Here is a 21,335-nt window from a genome sequence, read left to right as displayed (position 1 = left end):
GCATGGCTGCATGTAATGTGAATGGCATCACAGTTTACTAATCAGGAATCAAGAACATTTTGTTTTGCTTTTTTTTACATTTATTATAAAGTTTTTTTGAACATACTCATTCAAAAGAAGTGAAGATAATAAAATACTATTATATATACAAACACTACATTTATACTCAGGGTACCCAACTGTCCTGGAAAACTTGAAAATGTATACACTGTTTTCTAGTCATTGGAATCTCCTGGAAAATAACAAAAATCTAATGTCCTAGGAACCATTGAGGCCTTGGAAAAAAAATGTAAAGGTAGGTTATAAAATTGCATTGTACCCCCTGAGATAGCATGTTTTAAGTGGAATTGATAGCTAAGATTGCATATTTTTTGCCGAGGAGATAGCATATTTGGTCAGCTAAAAGTTATACAGTCCATTCACAGACTGTTGAGGTTTCCACTGACAGTTAATGCTGAACATATATGACCTTCCAGTTGCAACAGCTATCAAGCATAGCCAAACAGAAGTCCTGGAAAAGGATTTCCTGATAAGACTGGGAACCCGGATAAAAATCAACAGGTTAAAAAATAGTGGTTTTTAAGTGGCATGAGAGGAATTTGGATAACAAAAACGAAAACAGATGCAGATTTAGCCTTTGTCTTTGATGGAGTTCAGCATCTCTGCTTCTTTCCACCCTTTTCTAACCGATAAGGGTGGAACAGTGGATGGGTTCTTCTTCCCTGGTAATCTCATTGGAAATCATTTTGAGTCTTTGGGTTCTTTCTTATTATGTAATGAGGTATTGCTGTCATACTGACTAGCAAGTCAAATGTTTATGTGATGACACCCTTTGGGTCCCTCTAGATTCACCGGCCTCTTTTTGCTAAAAGAAAAATGCATGGCAAATACACAGTATAGAAGAGCAGCTCATGCTATGTAATTAAACAGTGTTTATATGAAAAGATGTTGTTTTAATTTTAATGAAAAATCTGCTCTAATTCTGTCATTCACCACATTTCATATTAATTTCTATATGTAGTTATGCCAAAGTTGGAAGCCAACAGTAACGCTTTATTTGTAGCGTTGCTTCACAATGCTACTACAAATACCAAAGCTCTGCAATTAACATTATAGAAAATGTACAAAATTTAAAGGGTTATGGACAAACACAGGCCCAGCAAAACCAGGGCAAAGCTCTGAGCCACAAGTACATCCGAGTTTCTCAACCTAATCCGGCCTTCCACCGCAGGGTGCACACGTTTCCTCTCTGAGATGAACTTCGATAAAACAGAAATGTCCATGTCCCCTAGAAGAAATAGGAGTTGTATTTTGGTTACATGGTGTCTTAATTAATTGCTGAACTTTTTTTTTTGTGGCTTTATTTCTTTCTAAATCTTGCCTTGGGAAAAAAAACATCCAAGTCTCATCATGTATTGATTAATTGTTTATTTCACCTGGATCACAAGTGCAGCATACAAAACACATGCCTGTAAGCAACATGAAATATTCTACAACTTTATATCACAATAGCTCTTTTGTCTCCTGCACTCCATAAATCTGTACAATCTAAAATTAAAATGATCAGTTAAAGTTGTCCCAGAATAAAATCTTATTCTAAGAGTGTTTTGCCCCCGTAATGTAGGTTAGAGTAAACCAACTCAGAGAATTTGACACATTGCCTATATGGGAGCTATTAGCACTTTGTGAGTCTTCCCACATTACAGAACTAATCATTACAGAATTTATGTAAATTTCTGGACGGTAACCTGGCTCTCACACTACCAGTGTACTGCTGAACATTACTGATCGTATGTCGTTTCCTTGCCAAGGCAGCTAATAGATGGTTTGTTCTGTCTCTCATTGTTGCTACCTTGTGAAATTTGAACCATTAAATATTTTTATTATCTACAGCACGTCTGGAAAGCTAAACAGACAAATTTACTTTACCTGACGACATCCCACACTATCGCTGACCCCACTGCTGCTACTCACCAGTGTCATGCTTTAGTTTCTCCTGTTTGAGCATATTGAAGCCATCTCCCCCGCCTGCAATGTAGGATGGCATGATGACTTTGTACACCCTGTCCAGGTCTAATGGTTCATAGCGGGGCACACGGCACTGAGTGCAGAGCAAGGCCATGTTTACCACACGCTGACCGACTGGCTTAGAGACATCAAACTCTACATGGATGCCTAGAGAAGTTTAGGAGGAAAGAAAAATATATGTTTGGCTCAACATTACCCATTGTATGTTTGTCTCTCTGATGAGCATTGACAGCAAATGATGCACTTAATACATAAACAGGGCAGAGGGTAAAAATAAATATCAATCTCAAGGATCCCAAAGAAACCTGCGACTTGAAGAAATTCTCCTGTGTTACTTCCATATCTGTGGACAGCGTGCTCAAACGCCTTTTTTAACGTCGACCCCTTCAGCTGGACCAGATCAAATGTTCCTCCGAAAGGTAAAACTGAAAGGATCTCCTCCATGGTAATGGAACCTGAGGGTAAAGGTACATAACATTTTGAAAATGGCTTTGTTAATAGAAGTTATTAATTAGGAGGAATTTGTAATGAAGCCAGTGGAACTACTGTATTTGAAATATTTGTATTCAAAGAGATTAATGAAAAAAAGCAATCAGACCGTTTTTGTAGGTCTCATCTATAGGTGCCCTTATGTTCCCACTATTCAGTATGCTTAAGCTCACATGATTCCACTGCAGCTCATCTGAATGCTTGATATTATTATGAATCTGAAAATGTAAAAGAAACTTCATTAAAATGAGCTGTGATATATTAAAGTAACAATGGCAAGATTTGGCATCTTTTTTTAATGTTTGTCTGTAGTTGACATTATAGACTTGGGATAAAGGCAATTTTGGTCTGCAACACTCGAAACTCAGGTATCCTGTTGTTTTTGCAGAGGGGAGAGAGGGGCTTCTTGTTAGGGCATGTTTTCACCTTATACATTGAGCGCATGTATACATGATATTAAGCTGATATCATAATAGCTCTAATGCAGAAGTTTTCACTCGGGTCCCGTTGTGTCATGTCCAAAAATTTACAGATTAGATGATTTAAATACCTGATACAACAGGGGAACATGATACACTACCTGGCAGGGGAAAAAAAAAAGAAAAGAAAAAAGGTAGTACTGGGGGTTCTCAAGGGGTGATTAGAAAACCGCTGCCTTAAATTAATAACTAGTATGAGACAGAAGATTCCTGTTTGAAGGATTTTGTTTCCTGATCAGTATCTTGCATTTAAATGACTTGGGAAAGGTGTGATTGAGACTACCTGGAAGAATCTAAATGAATGAATTAAAGGGCAAATTATATTCTGTAACTTAATAAATGTAATTAACTTAATTTGCCTTATATGCTTACCATAGCATCACAGATCAGGTTTCCAAGGTTACATTCCCCAAACCGACACTCCTCAAAGGTCCCATTGAGGAAGACTAAGGTCTGTCCCACATACTGAGCAGAGTAGTGAGCCAAGTTCACTTTCCATTTCTCTACGTCAGCGAGGACATCCGGGTCTGGGATTGTCGAGTGAAAAAAAGAGCAGCTTTGAAATTTAACAAAGCATCAACTTTGTAAACTTGATTTGAAATAATGCCCAAGTTGGAGAGAAACGGATTGTGGTGTGTCTTTTGGTTTGATTTTGAATGGAATAATTAAAAGTAAATGCCAAATGTATCATTTTGCCTCAAAATCATAATTAACTCTACTGCATCAGATATTTTTCTATCCCTATCATCTGCAAGTGTTGGTGATTCTATGTTCACCGACACTTGCAGATGAATCATTCAACCCTTGTTAAGCAGATGAATGCTCTAAAATGTTGTTCTTAGGCGTTATCAACACCTACAAAGTTTACTCCCTAAACAACATCCCCCCCTTTTTTTTTCTTCCAATTGTACTTGGCCAATTACCCCACTCTTCCGAGCCATCCCGGTCACTGCTCCACCCCCTCTGCCGATCCAGGGAGGGCTGCAGACTACCACAGGCCTCCTCCGACACGTGGTGTCGCCAGCCACTTCTTTTCACCTAACAGTGAGGAGTTTCGCCAGGGGGATGTAGCGCATGGGAGGATCACGCTATTCCCCCTCCCCCCTGAACAGGTGCCCCCAAAGGACCAGAGGAGGCGCTAGTGCAGCAACCAGGACACATACCCACATCCAATTTCCCACCCGCGGACACGGCCAACTATGTCTGTAGGGACGCCCGACCAAGCTGGAGGTAACACGAGGATTCGAATAGGCGATCCCTGTGTTGGTAGGCAACAGAATAGACCACCACGCCACCCGAACACCCTATTCTTTTGTATGCTGACAGTTTTTTCCAAATTAAATTAATAGTAAAAAAATGAAATCAGTACCACTAGATATGAAGCTGACAACATGCTATTTGTTCATTTGGTTAATGTGAGCTGACATTGTAATTTACTAAAGTGAATGGTATTTCAGGTTGCTTCAACTTCACAGTACTGTCTTTAATTCTTGTTTTTTTTGTTGTTGTTTGTTTTCTCAGAAAATGCAGCGGCAACTATATGTCATGAACTCCTTACAGTAACTACATCATTACTGGCTGTTGCCTACCTTGAGGTATGCTACTGTCCATCAAGATGGGGTTTCCAACTGCTTTTACCACATTTCCTTCATCATCAAAGGTGACCTTCAGGTATCCCAGATATTTCCCAAAGGCAAATGCCTGGACCACAGGCACATCTCTCCCATCATTAGACCTCACCATGAAAGGATATGGGCCCGCCGGGACTTCACTGGATGGGGGCTTACCTGAAGTGAAAGAGAAATTATTCTATCCTGGTCATTGTCTTTTGATGCTGATACTGTCTGTCAGATATTTTATGTGTGGTCATTCAACTGTGGCATATAATGTTGTGAGTTGCTCTGTAAATATGACTTCGTAGTGCTTCACATAGCTTGACATTCAAAAGTTTTCTGTCTAAAAACTGACTGTTGAGTACAATCAGATGGATGATAAATTACTGAATGAATGTTAAGGTATAGTATAGTATAGTATACAAGTAAAAGTGGGAAGAATTAGAGTCTAAAAGTATCCAGAAGAGTATCTAAAAGATAATAGTTAAGATGAGCAACATTAAAAAGAAATCATACAGGATGTTTGATTAATTTGGATCTCTTTTAGCTTATTGGCTAATCTTAAGAATGTCTTTTGATAAAACCTTTCCAATTCGTCTAACCATTCCTGCCATTTTCATCACTCTTTTAGAAAGATCTTTAATATGAGCTATCCATAAGAGATTATTTTGTATTTTAACGCCCAATAAATTGACTTCTGTAACCTCTTTAATTTTTAATGAATTTTAATGGATAATTAATGAACACTGCCATTTGTTTAGTACCATGGCTTCCAGTTCTTCCTCTTTTTTTTAAACATTTATTTGGGAAGGGACAATGTACATTAATCAACATTCAAAACAAATGTAAATGTACGCGAGTTAGCTAAGATGCTTGTTTCCATCGGCAGTCCCTTTGCCTGATGTTGTTACGCAAACTAGGATAATAAAACAGTAAAAAAAAAAAAAACATACAACACAGTTAATATACAAGAAAAACAAGAGCAAACAAAGAAGAAAATATATACAGAATATATAAATAATGCAGAAAGATAATAAAGATAATATAGAAAATAACATACATAAAAAAAGCAGACATACAACACAGCTAATGTACAATACAGTTAAACAACATGTTAAAAGGTGTGCGCAAATAGCGTCAATGTTGGTATTCTCAGTTCTCAATAAGCCATTTCTTGACATTACACTTAAATGAATAATAGGATGGGGACTAATTGATTGTGGCACTGAGTTCCATTGATGTGATGCTCTAAAAGAGAATAAATGCCTGACTAAATGCAGTTCTTGTGCAGTCCCCTCTAGCTGTACCTCTAGTAGCTCTGTTTGTGGTAGATTTGAAGTTGATGAAGCTGGACAGAGGAAGAGGAGCTAAACCATGCATGATCTTATAAACTAGGCAGGCATTTTTGTATTTGATGAGGTTTTTGCTGGGGAGAGGGACCTCTGGAGTACCCTACTTAGCTTGCTGCCACCATGACCCGACCCCGGAGAAGCGGCTGATGATGAGACGAGTTAGATGAGGTTTTCCCAACAAAGTAGATTATACTTTTTTAGAATATGGCAATGATGAAAACTGAATGGCTTCTTGTCTGAGGTTTTGAGTGCTTGTTTGTATAATGATTCCAGTGGTTTTAATGCTGTAGAGTGTGTGTTAGACCAGCTTATCAGAAAATAGGTGATGTAGGAAACAACCATTGAGTGGAGGTATATCTTTGCTGCCTCAGTTGATAGGAAGTCTCTGGTAAACCTGAAATTTGCCAAACTAAACTTTACTTTATTGCAGACCCTTTTTATGTGGGGTTTGAAGCCGAGGTTTGAATCTGTGTACTCCTAAGTATTTGTATTTTGAGACAACTTGTAGTCTCTCTCCCTGTATGAGAATATCTTGCTCTACATTTAGGCTGTTGCCTTTTGAGAACACATACAAACTGTTTTCAACACATTCAATTGCAGACAACATTGGTTAAGCCAGGATGACCTTCAACATAACATGTTAACTTGATTTCAACCTCTTCTGTAGTTTTAGCATGAGAAAATTAACTGTATCATCAGCATACATTAAGATGTCACATTTTCCACACACAGAAGGTAGATCATTAATGTTCATACTGAATAGGACTGGACCCAGTATAGAGCCCTGTGGGACAGTGGTTGATAGATCTAGAGAATTAGATATATAATTAGCAATTTTGACTAGCTAGGAGCGAGATGAGAGGTAGGATCTGATAAGGTTGGCAAATTCTGCAGAAATACTGAAATTGAGTAGTTTATGAAGAAGGATGTTATGATTAACGGTATCGAATGCTTTCCATAGATCAAGGAACATGGCTCCTACAGCCTTGCCTTTGTCCATTGACACCTTAACTTTTTCTATGAAATAGCATGTAACTGTTTCTGTTGAGTGATTAGCCCTGAATCCAAAGTGCATTGGGTGCAGTGGGAAGGAGCTACCATTGTTGAGATGGTCAATGATTTGTTCGGCAACTAGTTTTTCGAATACCTTTGATACTATGGGTGAAATACTGATGGGCCTGTAGTTAGTGGTCAGACGAGCGTCACCACCTTTGAGTATAGGGATTACAACCGCAGACTTCCATGAGTTGGGAAACCTTGCTGGACCCAATGAGGTATTAATGATATGCGTTAGTAGATTAGCTATTGAGGAGTTGATCTCTTTCAGCATGAGTGTGTCCATACCATAGATATTCTTAGCCCTTAAAGACTTGAGAGATGTGATTACTTTTGCAACCTCCATCTCAGACACTGGTTTTAATGCCAACTGGCTCAGTAGTACCGATAGTCAATGCATTGCTTTGTTGAACTGTGAAACGTTGGGCTATGGTAGTCACTGACTTAAAGTATTGATTGAGGGCCTGTGCCACATTAACTGGGCTCTGTTGGATTGTGTCATTGACCTTCAATTCAACTGGCTTTGTTATGATGTTGTTTTGACCAGTTAATTTTTTAATATGGCTCCATATAGCTTTTGAGTTACTGTGAGAGTTTTGAATGATTGTGATGAAAATGTCCACCTTTGCTTTTCTCAATTCTCTAGTTACCTTGTTTCTTAGCATTGTGAATGTATGTCTGTCATGGGACAGCTTTGATTTTGTGGCTAATTTTAAGGCCTTGTCTCGCTCCTTCATTCATTTTTATTGTTTTTATTTTTATTGTTCACCCAGGGGAGAGTCTGTTTCTTGTTTTTGCATTTCATCTTAATCGAAAATTCATTGATTATAGATTGTAATCTTTCTGTTAAGTTTTGGCTAGTTACTTCTGAATCATTTTCAAGGAGTAGATCATTCCAGTTTATGTTTTTTATGGTTGTTTCGAAGTCTTCTTGCTTGTTTATTGGGATGCCAAAGGGTTCCTTATTGCCATGAGTAGTATGAGTAGTAAGCCTCCTGCATGTTAATTTTCTTGATATGAGCACCATATTATGGTCCGACATACCCAGTTATCATGCTGTGTGATTTTGTGATCCTTTTAGGTCTATTGCTAAATATTAGGTCAATCTGGGTACTGGTGCTGTTTGTTGATCTTGTTGGACCTTTAACCATTTGAGTCAAATTAAAACTATCAGTAGTTTGCTTGAGCTTTTCCTTAAGGACTTGTCTTCCCAATTTAAGTTGAAGTCACCCATTACAATGACCTCTTTCTTGAAATCACACTGATATAATATCTTCTTGAGTTTATCAGAAAAGCTAATGTTTGAAGTCGGTGGTCGATAAATGATTATAAATGTACAGGACATCTGAGGTAATAAAATCATGTTTAGGCCTATACATTCCAAATCAGTTGGCTCTTACACTGAATCTCATTACAATGAATGCTGCTCTTTACATATGCCATAACCCCTCCCCCCCTTGCGTCCGGTCGGTCTTTCCTGCACATCGACTCTTGCAGGAATTGACAGCAATAGAGAGAGAGCGACAGGAAGAGACAAAAGAAAGAAGGGAGGAAAAATGCATGCACACATCTCACACACACGATTGTAACAATGACTATAGGAAAACCCTGCACAAACATATAAACAATAAAAACAAGTGCGGGCCAGTAAATTGGGCAAATGAACCAGAAGTGGAAAGTCTTTCAAATGGTAAACAACGCGAGAATTATTTGGGATCCAAGCGCAAAGCCAAAGGGTATATTCGGTGGACACCTAACTATACAAAGCTTAAAATCCAAAAGTGATCAGACAAATCATATGTTATTAGAGTCCAACTTAGATTTCCTCTATTTATCATAAACTTGACTTCATGATAACTCCCCGTCTGCTGTTCTACAACTTCCAGGTTATAACGTTTCAGCCATCGTCATCCCCATTCGTCCTACCTGCTGTCAATCATCATTATTCCATCCGCTCATCATCCCCGCCCCGCCAGTCAGCCTCACTTCTGAGACCAGTGCCAGGTAAGATGTAGGGGCCCCTATACACGGCTTACACGTAGGGTGAGTTCCGTGTCTAGGCACATTAGTTTAACGGTGGTGTCGCTCCCTGTATTTCTGAACACTAATTGTAGTGAGATTAGCTAGAGAGGTTTTGTTTTCTTTGTAAAGAGGTAGGTAGATATTACAAGCCGTAGTTAGGGTGTTTTGTTTGTTATTTTCGACACCACTCCTTTTGTTTTGACTGGTCTCGGTTGTGTAAAGTGGTGTGGTGTTTTATGCCTTGTAAATGCCTGTAAATAATCTTCACTTTTTTCACCGTAAACACCCAGTTCACCGTAGTCCGTCTTCTGTGTCTTTTATTGTCCTCCCAAGTGTGCTTATATGTCCCAATACAACTCCTGGTTCCATACATCTTTGTAACTATATTCCATCTTTAACCCTTAACCTCTAGACGGGTCGTTAGTCATTATCACTCAGTTCGACATTGTAAGTGCTCACTTGCGTACAGTCACTGTTGTTGTTCGTTGGAATCGCTGAAGATGTTCTCTTTCTCGACGCATTAAGACCACCCGGCCAGGATGGCTATACTGTCGGGAGATGGCTGGCGGTCGGGATCGCCAAATCAACTGATCGACAAGCAGAGGTAGGATTGCACGTTGGATAGTCGGCGATGCTTTCTTCATCTATTATTTAGCTGGACCAGGGCACTCATCTTTGAGCTGAGCAAGGAAGAGAGGCAGTAAGCGCTTTACAGTGAAGATGGCGGTGCGAATTCAAGTTTGCAGTGGCCTCACCCAGTACCGGTGTGGGAAGATGGCGGCGCGAACCTAAGTCTGTGGCGGCCTCACCCAGTACCGTCCATGCAGTGTCTTTGTCCATGTCTAAGTTTGTGTCTTCGTTTGATGGCTGGGAGAGCTGGTGCTGGATTGGCTGGGAGAGCTTGGTCTGCTGCGTCTGGTGGGCCCTGGGACCGTGGCCATGCCTGGAGCTGCGCCCGAGGAGGAAACACTGAGGGTGGTTTGACAGGACGCGGAAGCGGGGCAGGCTAAGCTAACTGCTAGCCCATACAGACTGGCAGATCCGACAGTCATCCTGGCGTTCGCTCTCTTGGACAGTTTTTTTTAATTATTATTATTGGTTTTTATATGTTGGATATATATACATATATGTTTTGTAGTTTGGTTTTTTTTATTATTAGTTTGGATATGTGTTCTTGTAGTTTGGATGTATTTGTTGCACTGCTGTGGACTGGGGGAAATATTTCATTTCATGTGTGCAGGTGCATGGAATGAAACAACAAATGTTCCTGATTCCTTGCCCAGGATGGTGGACAGGCCCATGATGACTGAGGCCAATGATGACTTCACATGCTGGTTGGTGTCTGACACCAATTCCTTGACACAAGGCAGAATGTGAGTCGTGATTATCTGCTCACGACTGTCCTTTGGTAGGCTCCTACAAAACTCTTTGACTTTGTTTACTGCAGCTTCACAGTCCTTCAGAAGATTTTGGAAGGCTGGGACCAGGTCATTCTTAGTTATTTCTGGAACTGAGAGAATTTGTCAGCAACCATGTAGCGAATTCCCCATGACTTATCCTCTGCAGCCTGGCAAAGGGTAGGCATCACCAGAGTCTCCAGGTCCTCCTGAGGCAGCACAGTGGCAATGCTCACAGGCCTCGACTGCCAAGAGCCACACAGTCCTGCTCATCAGAGGCCAGAGCACTGAAGAGGGAGATAATGTCACTCTTGACATAATCCAGCTCCAGGACTTTGGCAAATTCTCCCAGTTTAGATGCTGCAGCACGACGGACCACTGGAGTATCATCTGAACACAGGTTATCAGGTAACGCAGGAAATGCTGGCGGATCTCAGCCTTGACGATGCGGGGATAATAAACACTGAAGAGACCATGGGCAGATGCGCGAGAGGCGAACCAGTCATCATTTGCCAGCCATTTTACCAAGGGCTCAAAGTGGACCTCCAGGTCAACTGGACACTGTTCCTGAGAGATCTTGCACAGGGACTCAAATTGCCTTGTCTCTTACCACAGTCTCCTTCACTGTGGCAAGGCTCTCCAAGGGAAGCAGAAGACAGTGGACAAATTCTGCCTTCTAACAGCATGTTCCTAGAGCCAAAATAAGTTATGTTTTGCTGACTTTTTTTAAGATAAATATCATCTCATCTCATCTTCAGCTGCTTTTCCGGGGTCGGGTCACAGTGGCAGCAAGCTAAGTAGGGCACTCCAGATGCCCCTCTCCCCAGCAACACCCTCCAGCTCCTCCTGGGGGATTCCAAGGTATTCCCAGGCCAGGTTGGACATGTAGTCCCTCCAGCGCGTTCTGGATCTACCCCGGGGTCTACTCCCAGTTGGCCGTGCCCTGTAAACCTCCAAAGGAAGGCGCTCAGGAGGCATCCTAATTAGATTCCCGAACCATCTCAACTGGCTCCTTTCGACGCGAAGGAGCAGCAGCTCTACTCCAAGCTCCCTCTGGATGTCCGAGTTCCTCACCGTATCTCTAAGGCTGAGCCCAGACACCCTACGGAGGAAACTCATTTCAGCCGCTTGTATCTGCAATCTCACCCTTTCAGTCACTACCCAAAGCTCATGACCATAGGGGAGGATTGGACGAAGATTGACTGGTAAATTGAGAGCTTTATCCCTCAATTTACCAGATTTTTTAAAAATAAATTAAAAACTAAAATATAGTGCTTGCGTAAGTATTCAACCCCCACATATCAATACTTTAGTACCCTTTTGCTGCAGTAACAGCCATGATTCTCTTGGGGTAAGTATACAAGCCGTGCACAATCTTCTGGAGTAATTTTTGCCTATTCTTCTCGGCAGAATTTGTACAGGTCTTGCAGGTTGGTGGGATGGTTCCCCTGGACTGCGATTTTAAGTCTGTGCCACAGATTTGTTATGAGGTTGAGGTCTGGACTTTGACTTGGCCACTCCAAAACTTTCACCTTTTTGTTGCTTAGCCATGCCATTGTTGCTTTAGCCTTGTGCTTAGGATCATTGTCCTGCTGGAAGGTGAACCTTCTCCCAAGCTTTAGTTTTATGGCAGATTGCAAGAGGTTTTCTTCCAATATTTGCCTGTATTTAGCTCCATCCATTCTTCCCTCAATTTGAACAAGGTTCCCAGTGCCTGCAGATGAAAAGCAACCCCATAGCATTATGCTGCAGCCACCATGCTTCACTGTAGGGAGGGTGTTTTTTGGGGCATCAGCAGTGTTAGGTTTGGGCCACACATAACACTTTTGAGTTTTGGCCAAAAAGCTCAACTTTTGTCTCATCTGACCACAAAACCTTTACGCACATCCTAACTGGGTCTCTCTCATGCTTGGTAGCAAACTCCAAGTGTGCTTTTATATGCAAAGTTTTGAGCAACTGCTTCTTTCTTGCCACCCTCCCATACAGGCCAGATTTATGGAGAGCCCGTGATATAGTTGACTCATGCAGATTTACTCGTTTCAGCCACTGACCTCTGGAGCTCCTTCAGTGTAATGGCAGGATCATCTGTGGCTTTCCTTACCAGCCCACGTCTTTCTCAGACACTTTGAGGGATGGCCTGCCCTACAAAGCATCTGGGTGGTGTGATACAGTTTCCACTTTCTGACAATGGTTCCGTGGGACATCCAAACACTTGGATATTGTTTTGTATACCTTTCCTGCCTTCTGCATTCTAATAATTTTGTCTCTTACTTCAGTATTACACTCCTTTTGTCTTAATTTTCTGATGGTGTTCACACCCAGCTAATGGACTTTACACAGAGTCCTTGTTATACCATAAACGAGACCGTTACTTTAATATATCACAGGTGTACACTATGTCCAATTGTGTTTATGTAACAGAGTTGAAAATGACCTCACTCAGATAAAGTGAATTCTGCCAAAATTTGTATTTTAACATGTTATTGTAATCCAATGCTTTTTGATGGTTTGTGTAAACCCCAGATGTTGTACCACATTCACTAAGGTTAAATATGAGGTTGCGCGACTGTTTGTCTATTTACTTTCACTTTGACACATTTTGGGCATTTGCGCTATCCGTACCTTAGAGCTAGACCATCTCCGCTGGAGACTTGTATGCAGTCGCGTTGCAGCAGAAATCTCATGGATTGTTGTTTTATTTGTGAATGCAGGCAATAAAAGCCACTGTTAGGAACCCCTGGTCTGAATCTCTATCACGAACACCTGCACAAGTGAGGGTCGTTACATTTACCCGAATTTGTTTTAGGAATAATTTGTCATTTGTGTAAACTTGGAGCTTTCAGAGCACAAGGGGTTGAATACTTATGCAAGCACTATATTTTATTTTGAATTTATTAATAAAAAGTCAGCGAAACAACTTATTTTGGCTTTGGGAACATACTGTTAGAACTTATGGGTTCACAAATATAATGTTCAGAAACGGATGTGTGGGTATCTTTTATAATCCAGAAATTAGTGGTGACTGTCAAGGGGGTTGAATACTTTTGCAAGGCACTGTACTTTCCAGGTCTAGCAATAAATGGGAATGCAGATTTCAACATTTTGTTGTCAATCAGATCACACCCTGGGGATATATTATCAGGAAGTTAAATAAAAATGTTCTTAATGTCATTTAATGATATATCTGGTAATACAAAACTGTGAGTTTTCCCTTTCATAATCTTTTTGTCTATTTCACCTACCAGTAATTTGTTTGAGGCATCATTATTCATGTTAGACCTGAGGTCATTTACCTTTAATTCAGAATGGTGAGCAAAGTAATTGGCAATGTCTACTGGTTTTGTTCTAATCTTTCCATCAACCTCCACACTGACAGGACTTGCACTGTTTGGCCTACCAAGCAAACCGTTCACCGTATGCCATGTCTGCTTTGAATTGTTTATGCATCTGTAAAAAGCTATATTATAATATAGGGTCTTTTTCTGATGATTAAATTTTACAACAAAATTTCTGCATTTTCTATATAGCATATATTTGATAGATTAATATCTGATATCCAAATATCTGAGTCTAATCCTGACTTAGATTCATCAAGCCTGACAAGTTATAGGATGTTAAAAAATGCTTAAGCACAACTTGATGAATTAACTAGACTAGAACTAGAGTAGAATTAAATAAAACAAGATACCTGTGTATAGAAAAGTGTTTGTGTGTCCTCCGATGACCACATCAACTCCTCTGACCCGTTTAGCGATATCTTGATCCACTTCAAATCCAGAATGACCCAGAGCGATGATCTTATTGTAACCGAGGGTTTTCAATTTATCAACCTGCACCTGGATGGACTGTACCTCATCCTCAAACTTCAGGTGTGGGCCTAAACCACAAAAGGTACAGAGGGGGAGCTGTGTCATATTGTCCCAGTGCTCTTATACTGTGGAGAAGAAACTTGAAACACCAGTTTTCTGAATGGCAGCCTCAAGACTGTTTAATTTGACTGGTAAGAAACCTCTGTATGCACAGAACTGCCAGAAGACATGCATTTGTAAATATAAGAAAACATGTTAATAACATTAAGCTAAATTTTATTTCTGATTACTGGATGCTTAACATTCAAGCATACCTAAACGTATCTTCAACACCTGAAGTAACGCAAATGGAAAGCCATATACACTAGTGCTAGACAGTGGCTCATGGGCAAGAGTATCTTGTGTGCAAGTTTAAACATGGGACTAATTTATATCCATTATAAAATGTGTAATATGTAAGAGCCTCATGCAGTCTTCTGCATCCCATTACTAGATTGATGCAAACATGAAATCCCTATGCCACTGAAATGCTTTATCAATCAAGTATAACAAAACCCGATTTATGAATATTTACCTGGTAATGATAAGACTGGTGTCTCTACTGTTGTGTATCCAATCACAGCCACTTTTTCGCCGCCCACATGCTTGATTACATATGGCTGATAGTAACCACTGAGTGTTGAGCCCAGTGTCTGATCAGTTTTGATGTTGGCACTCAGTATGGTGCAGGTCACATTCTTAAGGAAGGGCTCAATGAGACCCTCCACTCCATTGTCAAACTCGTGATTTCCAAATGCCTAGGGCAGAAAAGAACATAAATTCTCAATTTTCTCAACTCTATGTTATAAAACACATAGTCACTTTATCTCACAAAACACCTCCCCTCCTTTCTTCATGCTCACACCAAAGATGAGAAAGGCGATGCGAGATCTAATTAATGTGTCCCACCTATGTTACCATATTTCATACACAGAGCATGGGCAGTGACATTCTGCCATCCAAGAAAAAAAAGCACATTTACCATCACATCATAACCAAGTTTGTTCATGAAATATGCAGCTTCTGAGCCTTTGTAGTAATTGAACCAGACGGTTCCCTGAAACTGGTCTCCAGCGTCCAGTAAAAGTACATTCTTCTCGTTTTTGCGGATTTCGGTGATCTTTGTGAACCTCCTCGCTACTCCGGCGAAACAAGGGCCACCCTTTGGACATCTGCCCGACTCTCTGTTGGTCTCATCAATCCGAGCGTGGTTGTCATTGGTATGAAGCAGCGTCAGTTCAAAAGTTATCACTTGAACCAACTCGCATAAGAGAAGTAAAAAGCAGGTCACGGTCGAGCGACTGAACAAAGTCATCCAAAGTCTCATTCTTGCGTAAATGCTCGCAACTTGCAGCAGCAGCAGCGCAGGGGAGGGTCGGAGAATAAGATGTCCGAGTCTAGTCAAGTATTTCTCGACGAAACTAGGGACCAGTTAGCCTTTCCTTTTCTACCGATGGGAAGACGTCGACTTGTGTGTAAATGCGGTAAGGCGGTTTAGGCGGGGGCTGCATTCATTGTCAGCTATTGAACTGTCACCGATCAAGAGAAAACAGCCCCAAGGGGTTAATTATCACCACTGCGTGCCTGGTTTCGGCAAAATAAATAATTACAATTTATTAAATAAAAAATGGCACACGGAGCCTAAATGTCTATGTCGGGATAAAATGGATTTGAATTGCATTTGTCTCACACCGCGCCCCGATGTTACGTGGGTTGAGAGAACTGAAGTAGTTTTGTGTAGCGACTCCAAACAAAGATTAATCAACAAGCCTCCGTGGGCATGTGTGCAGGCTGATGGAGTCGTAACGTTGCACTGTATTAGCGTTCTGGTTACTATGGAAATCGTGTCTTTTAAATATAAATCCGAGTTTTCGCTCACCACTGCTGAGACGGAGATTGAAAACAAACACATTTCCAGGGGACATTAATTGTATTGTTCCTATCCGCAAGGTTACTCACCGTAAAAGATAAAAAATTAAACCAAAATCTTGATTTTAATTCGGTCTCTCTGTTTTTCCCGACTGTGAACTTCTACTTCCCTTTAAATCCATGTTTGCGTCTAAAGAAAGATGGCGCCCCTAGTGGCCCTGAGGAAAAAAACAAGAAAGCGTCTGTCACATAAACACGTGAATCAAGTGACTTTTAGCGGCCAAAACAAAAACATAATCATCAATATATGGTGATCTGTCAGTGCTAGGAAGAACAATTTATGAGCATGGCAAACATAGATTATGTAAGCGAAAAATTTACGATATAATAGTAATAATAAATTAAACATATAGCGCTTTTCTAACACTCAAAGTCGCTTTACGGGGTGAAACAAGACAACAGATAAACATAACACAGACATACAGGGTTGGATGGGAAGGGGGATTACGAGAGGGAGAAGCGGCAGCTGCACGACGCCAGCAGTACTCTCCCACTTAGACACAAAAGAGGAAGAAAAACAAGCATCATAAATCATAGATGAAAGCAATTATACACACACACACACACACACACACACACACACACACACACACACACACACACACAGATATAGCATAGATATAGCTGTATGATATAGATATTTAGCACCATTTAAGTTTAAGCCTGAGCAAATACAAAGGGAGAATACGAGATAATTATTTTTGCTTGATCTGAAAAAATAAAAATAGAAAACACTTGTCCCTCTCGGAAGCGTTTTTAGTATTTGCATTTCCTCAAGCTTCGGCGTAAATGGTTATATTTCGTCTAATACTTTACCAATATAATTAATCTTTGCCGTACTCGTCAGTTATTTCTGCCGTGCAGTCACAGTCACCTAGGTCTGATAGATCACCACTTTTGATAATTTTTTTGTATTCATTTCTATTTTTTTTAATTTTTGGCTGCTAGTATCGCCGTGTGTGTGTGTGTGTGTGTGTGTGTGTGTGTGTGTGTGTGTGTGTGTGTGTGTGTGTGTGTGTGTGTACATACACACAGTGTTGTGATGCGTCTAGTGCAGCAGTGTGTAGTTGGAGGGAAGGTGCACGTGTTCTTCCAACCCGCTTGTGTCCTTCCTGCCCTTAGCTTGCTGCCGCTGGCTAGCCTTTGTGGCGAATAGGGAAGCATCCTAGCGTGTAAGCCTTCCCTTGCCAGTACATAGCCTCTCCTTCACCAAGACTCCTGCCAGGCCTCCCCGTGGCCACACATGGTAACTGGGGTCTTGCGGCCCCAGGCTAACTTGGCAGGGGATCTCGGAGCAGCAGTGGGCCCCAGAGATATGGTGTGCAGGCCCACCCTGGTGGACACACCCTGGCACCTATCAACCACTGCCCCGCTGCCTTGTGGGTGAGTCTGGAAGACATAAGGCTAAGGAAGCTTACCCCAACAGAAAAGCAAGCTGTGGCGGCACGCTTCGAGGCGGTTTCCGAAAAACTGGATTTCCGGCAGCCCCCTGCAGTTGTGTGGAGGTGCCGGTCGTCTAGGGATCCCCCTTGCCATCGGAACCATCTCCTCTACAATCAAGTCATGTGGCGTTGGGAGAAGCGCACCCCCCATGCCACTTTAAAAACCATCTCTGCGCAGGTATCTTCTGCTATCTGAGTCCTCAAAGGACCCACAAATAGAAGAAGATGGTCATCATCGGGCACGATGGACAACCAGCAAGCAAGTATCAATGTATAGATGTAGGGGAAAAACTTTTAATACATAGCAGTACAAGCTTGTTTCGGGAGTCGCGCACTCAACAGCTGCTAGTGTCTGATGAGTGCGCGCGATTTATATATAATGGCGCATTCGGGGGACAACGCAACCACAGGAGCTGCCGCGGCCGGGAACCGAACCCGTACCGCCCGCACCGCAGAAGACATCGCTAACCGCTAGACTAAAGAGTCCTACCCGCGAGCCAGCGGCCAGCGTGTCTTCTTATTCATGCACGTTACAATATATCTATATATATATATTTCTTATTCCGGCAGTTTCAGTCCATAGTTTTGGTCAATGCATGTGTTTCGGAGTGTTAAGGCTTCCATACAAGATTTTTTTCCCTAAATAGTATCCGTAGCTTTTGTTTACAGCGCCAAAACTTTTTTTCCTTTTCCAGAAATAAGAGGCTACCACTGAGTTAAAAACAGGCTGATATCCAATAGGCTATGCCTTGCTATCAGTGTATTTACGTGCTGGCCAAACAGCCAAAAACAAAATGGTGCAACACTGCACATTTTGCTGTAGCCCGAGCTGTAATGAATGAAAGATGCTATTATTTTGAAGGTCCTGTCACTTGTTTACTTGACCTACTCACGGGTGTACGTGCAGTGCGTGTGACGTATACAGGAAGTTAGACGCTCATGTTATGAAGGTTGTATGTTGAACGAACGCTAGTAAAAGCTACACAGTTAAGAACCTACGAAGTCGGCTCATTCTTGAATTAATCGTATGTCAGTAAGATAAGGCATCTACGGACATTACACGAGCTACATTTGGAGGTTTGCGGGTCGGGTCGGGTTCGGGTGGATAATTAACGCATATTTTAGCAGGTCGGATTGGTTCTCATAACGGGTCAGGTAGGTACGGGTATTAAAAAACCCCGACCCACGTATCACTATCGCCTCGATCTCCTGTTTCATGTGACAGGAAATATATAAGAATATATCGATTGAATGGTTTGAATGCTCGTTTAAATCGCGTTAGCTACGTTAGCTTCGAAAGCTATTCTATGTAACCTGATTGATAGGCTAGGCTAGTGCAAATCTGTTTGTATGGAATAAGAGCTGTAATGACAAGACACATTTATAATGTACATTTTACAGTTTTACAAAAAAAGAATAACACTCCATTGCTGAACTGAAGACGAGTGAAAGCCTGGAGACTGCGTCTTGCCTCTGAAGTTCATTGGATATGTTAGCTGTTAGCTGTCTGTCTAGTTGAGCGAACGGGCGTGAAATGAGGACAGACGCCTGCTCATAATTACATCTTTTGTGTTTCCCAGAGAAGACATAGGATTAAAATGTTTTCTCAATTTTCTCGTAAGTGTTGAAACATCTCAACTCTCAAAAACAGGTTACATTTTAATTTTCTTGTGTGTGTGTGAGTGCATGTGTGGTGTGCGTTCATCACAAATGCCTTTTATGCAGCGACATCTAGTATGATGTTATAAAACAGCACAAGGGGCCAGCAGGTTGCCATCCGCTTACAGGTGTATGTGCCAGCAAGCTGTAGTAAAACAAACAATAAATATACTGAAATATAGAACCACTATATCACATCTTACACAAAAACTTAAAACGCATTATTCTTTCATGAAAGCAAATAATGCATGAATGGCAAGTATATACCTTATCAACATTGTCAAAAGGGCTTCTTATCTTCTCTGCACAGCAGCGTCTGTGTAGTGATCATCAACAGGGCATGTTTGTTCTTCTCAGCACAAAATTATACCCAAGTGTGTGACTCTGTGAAAGCAAACTGAGAAAAACGGAGCCTTGTGCATTGTTGCCAGTAGTGCAGGGGGAATTTTGGGCCTGTTCCATTGTACTGTACAATGGAACAGGCCCAAAATCTCTAGGGGCACAACATAACTTGTGACAACCTAGGCACTTTATATGCCCTTGGTCCCTAGGGCATATAAAGTGCCTAGGTTGTCACAAGTTATGTTGTGCCCCTAGAGACCCTCTGTCATGTTAAGCACTGTGTGTGTGCATGTGCATGTGTGTGTGTGTGTGTTGAGATCTGTCAAAGAAAAAAAGAAAAAAGTGAAGGCCTATCCACCAACCTCCCAACCTATTGTTTTTTGGGGTTTTTTTTTAATCTAAAGCTACAAACCAAACAAGACAGAAATTCAAGATTCAGTTGCCTGGCCAGGTTTGGCTATTCATGGTCAAGTCAAGTCAATTTTATTTGTATAGCCCAATATCCATCCATCCATCCATCCATTCATTATCCAAACTGCTTATCCTGCTCTCAGGGTCGTGGGGATACTGGAGCCTATCCCAGCCTCAGTGGGCTTTACAGCAAAACAACATCAGGAATCAGGAACACTTTATTTGTCATTTCACTTCATGCACTTGTGTACATGAAATGAAACGGAATGCCGTTTCCCCCAGCCCACAGCAGTACAACACAAAGACAAAAACACATCCAAAAACTACAAGAACAGACATACCCAAACTAACACATACAAAAAAATCACTGTCCAAGAGAATGAGCGCCCGCCAGGATGACTGTCGGAACCGCCGGTCTGCATGGGTTAGCCGTTAACTTATCCCGCCCCGCCTCTGCATCCTGTCAGACCGCCCACAGCATTTCCTCCTCGGGTGCAGCTCCAGGCAGGGGCAGTGGTCCCCAGGCCCACCGGACGAAGCAGACCAAGCTCTCCCAGCTGATTCAGTGCCATCTCCCCAAGCCAGACACCCTCGACACACCTCTCCGCACTCCTCACGACAACATCAAAAACACCAGTCAACGCCAGGTGAGGCTGCCGCCAGACCATTCTCGGTGTTATCAGAACTGCCAGTCTGCATGGGCTAGCAGTTAGCTTAGCCTGCCCCGCTCTCTCAGCCGATCCAACGCCAGCTCTCCCAGATGTCGAACGAAGACAAAACCTAGACGCAGACATGGACAAAGACACTGCATGGATGGTACTGGGTGAGGCTGCCGCAAATGTGAATTTGTGCCACCATCTTCTGACACCGGCACTGGGTGAGGCCGCTGCAGACGCGAATTCATGCAGCCATCTTCCCACACCAGAAGCAGAAAAATCCTTAGACTTTTGCATCGGATAAGGAACCATTCCCTAGAAAAACCCCTTTAACGGGGAGAAACAATAGGAAGTAACCTCAGGGAGAGCAACAGAGGAGGGATCTCTCTCCCAAGACGACCAGATGTGCAGAGGATGTAGCATGTACAGAATAAAATACAATTTACAGAATACAACACTGAAAGACGATAACAGAATTATAATGGAATTCTAAAATATATGAAGAATATGATGAGGATGCCAAGCAGTGTCCAGATGCCACCGGAAAAGCCTCAGACCTGTGCTATGGGACCACCAACACCACATAGACCTGACAGAAGGACAGGCTACACC

At 41.7% G+C, this 21,335-nt stretch overlaps 1 protein-coding gene across 1 annotated transcript; it reads right to left on the bottom strand.

Moving 5' to 3' along the window:
- Window positions 1–73: 73 nt before the first annotated feature.
- On the bottom strand, window positions 74–15,703 carry LOC130126622 (snake venom 5'-nucleotidase-like). Its single transcript, XM_056296222.1, has 9 exons — window positions 15,267–15,703; window positions 14,820–15,042; window positions 14,125–14,313; window positions 4,586–4,783; window positions 3,369–3,523; window positions 2,627–2,735; window positions 2,334–2,483; window positions 1,975–2,175; window positions 74–1,288 (listed from the first exon to the last, which is right to left on the bottom strand). The coding sequence occupies exons 1-9, from the start codon at window positions 15,609–15,611 to the stop codon at window positions 1,131–1,133; spliced, it is 1,728 nt and encodes a 575-aa protein (XP_056152197.1). The 5' UTR covers window positions 15,612–15,703; the 3' UTR covers window positions 74–1,130.
- Window positions 15,704–21,335: the final 5,632 nt, after the last annotated feature.

This window comes from Lampris incognitus, chromosome 16 (genome assembly GCF_029633865.1).
Source record: "Lampris incognitus isolate fLamInc1 chromosome 16, fLamInc1.hap2, whole genome shotgun sequence".
Lineage (NCBI taxonomy): Eukaryota > Metazoa > Chordata > Actinopteri > Lampriformes > Lampridae > Lampris > Lampris incognitus.
The sequence above is the reverse complement of the archived record's forward strand: the minus strand, read 5'-3'. Positions and strand labels throughout refer to the sequence as shown.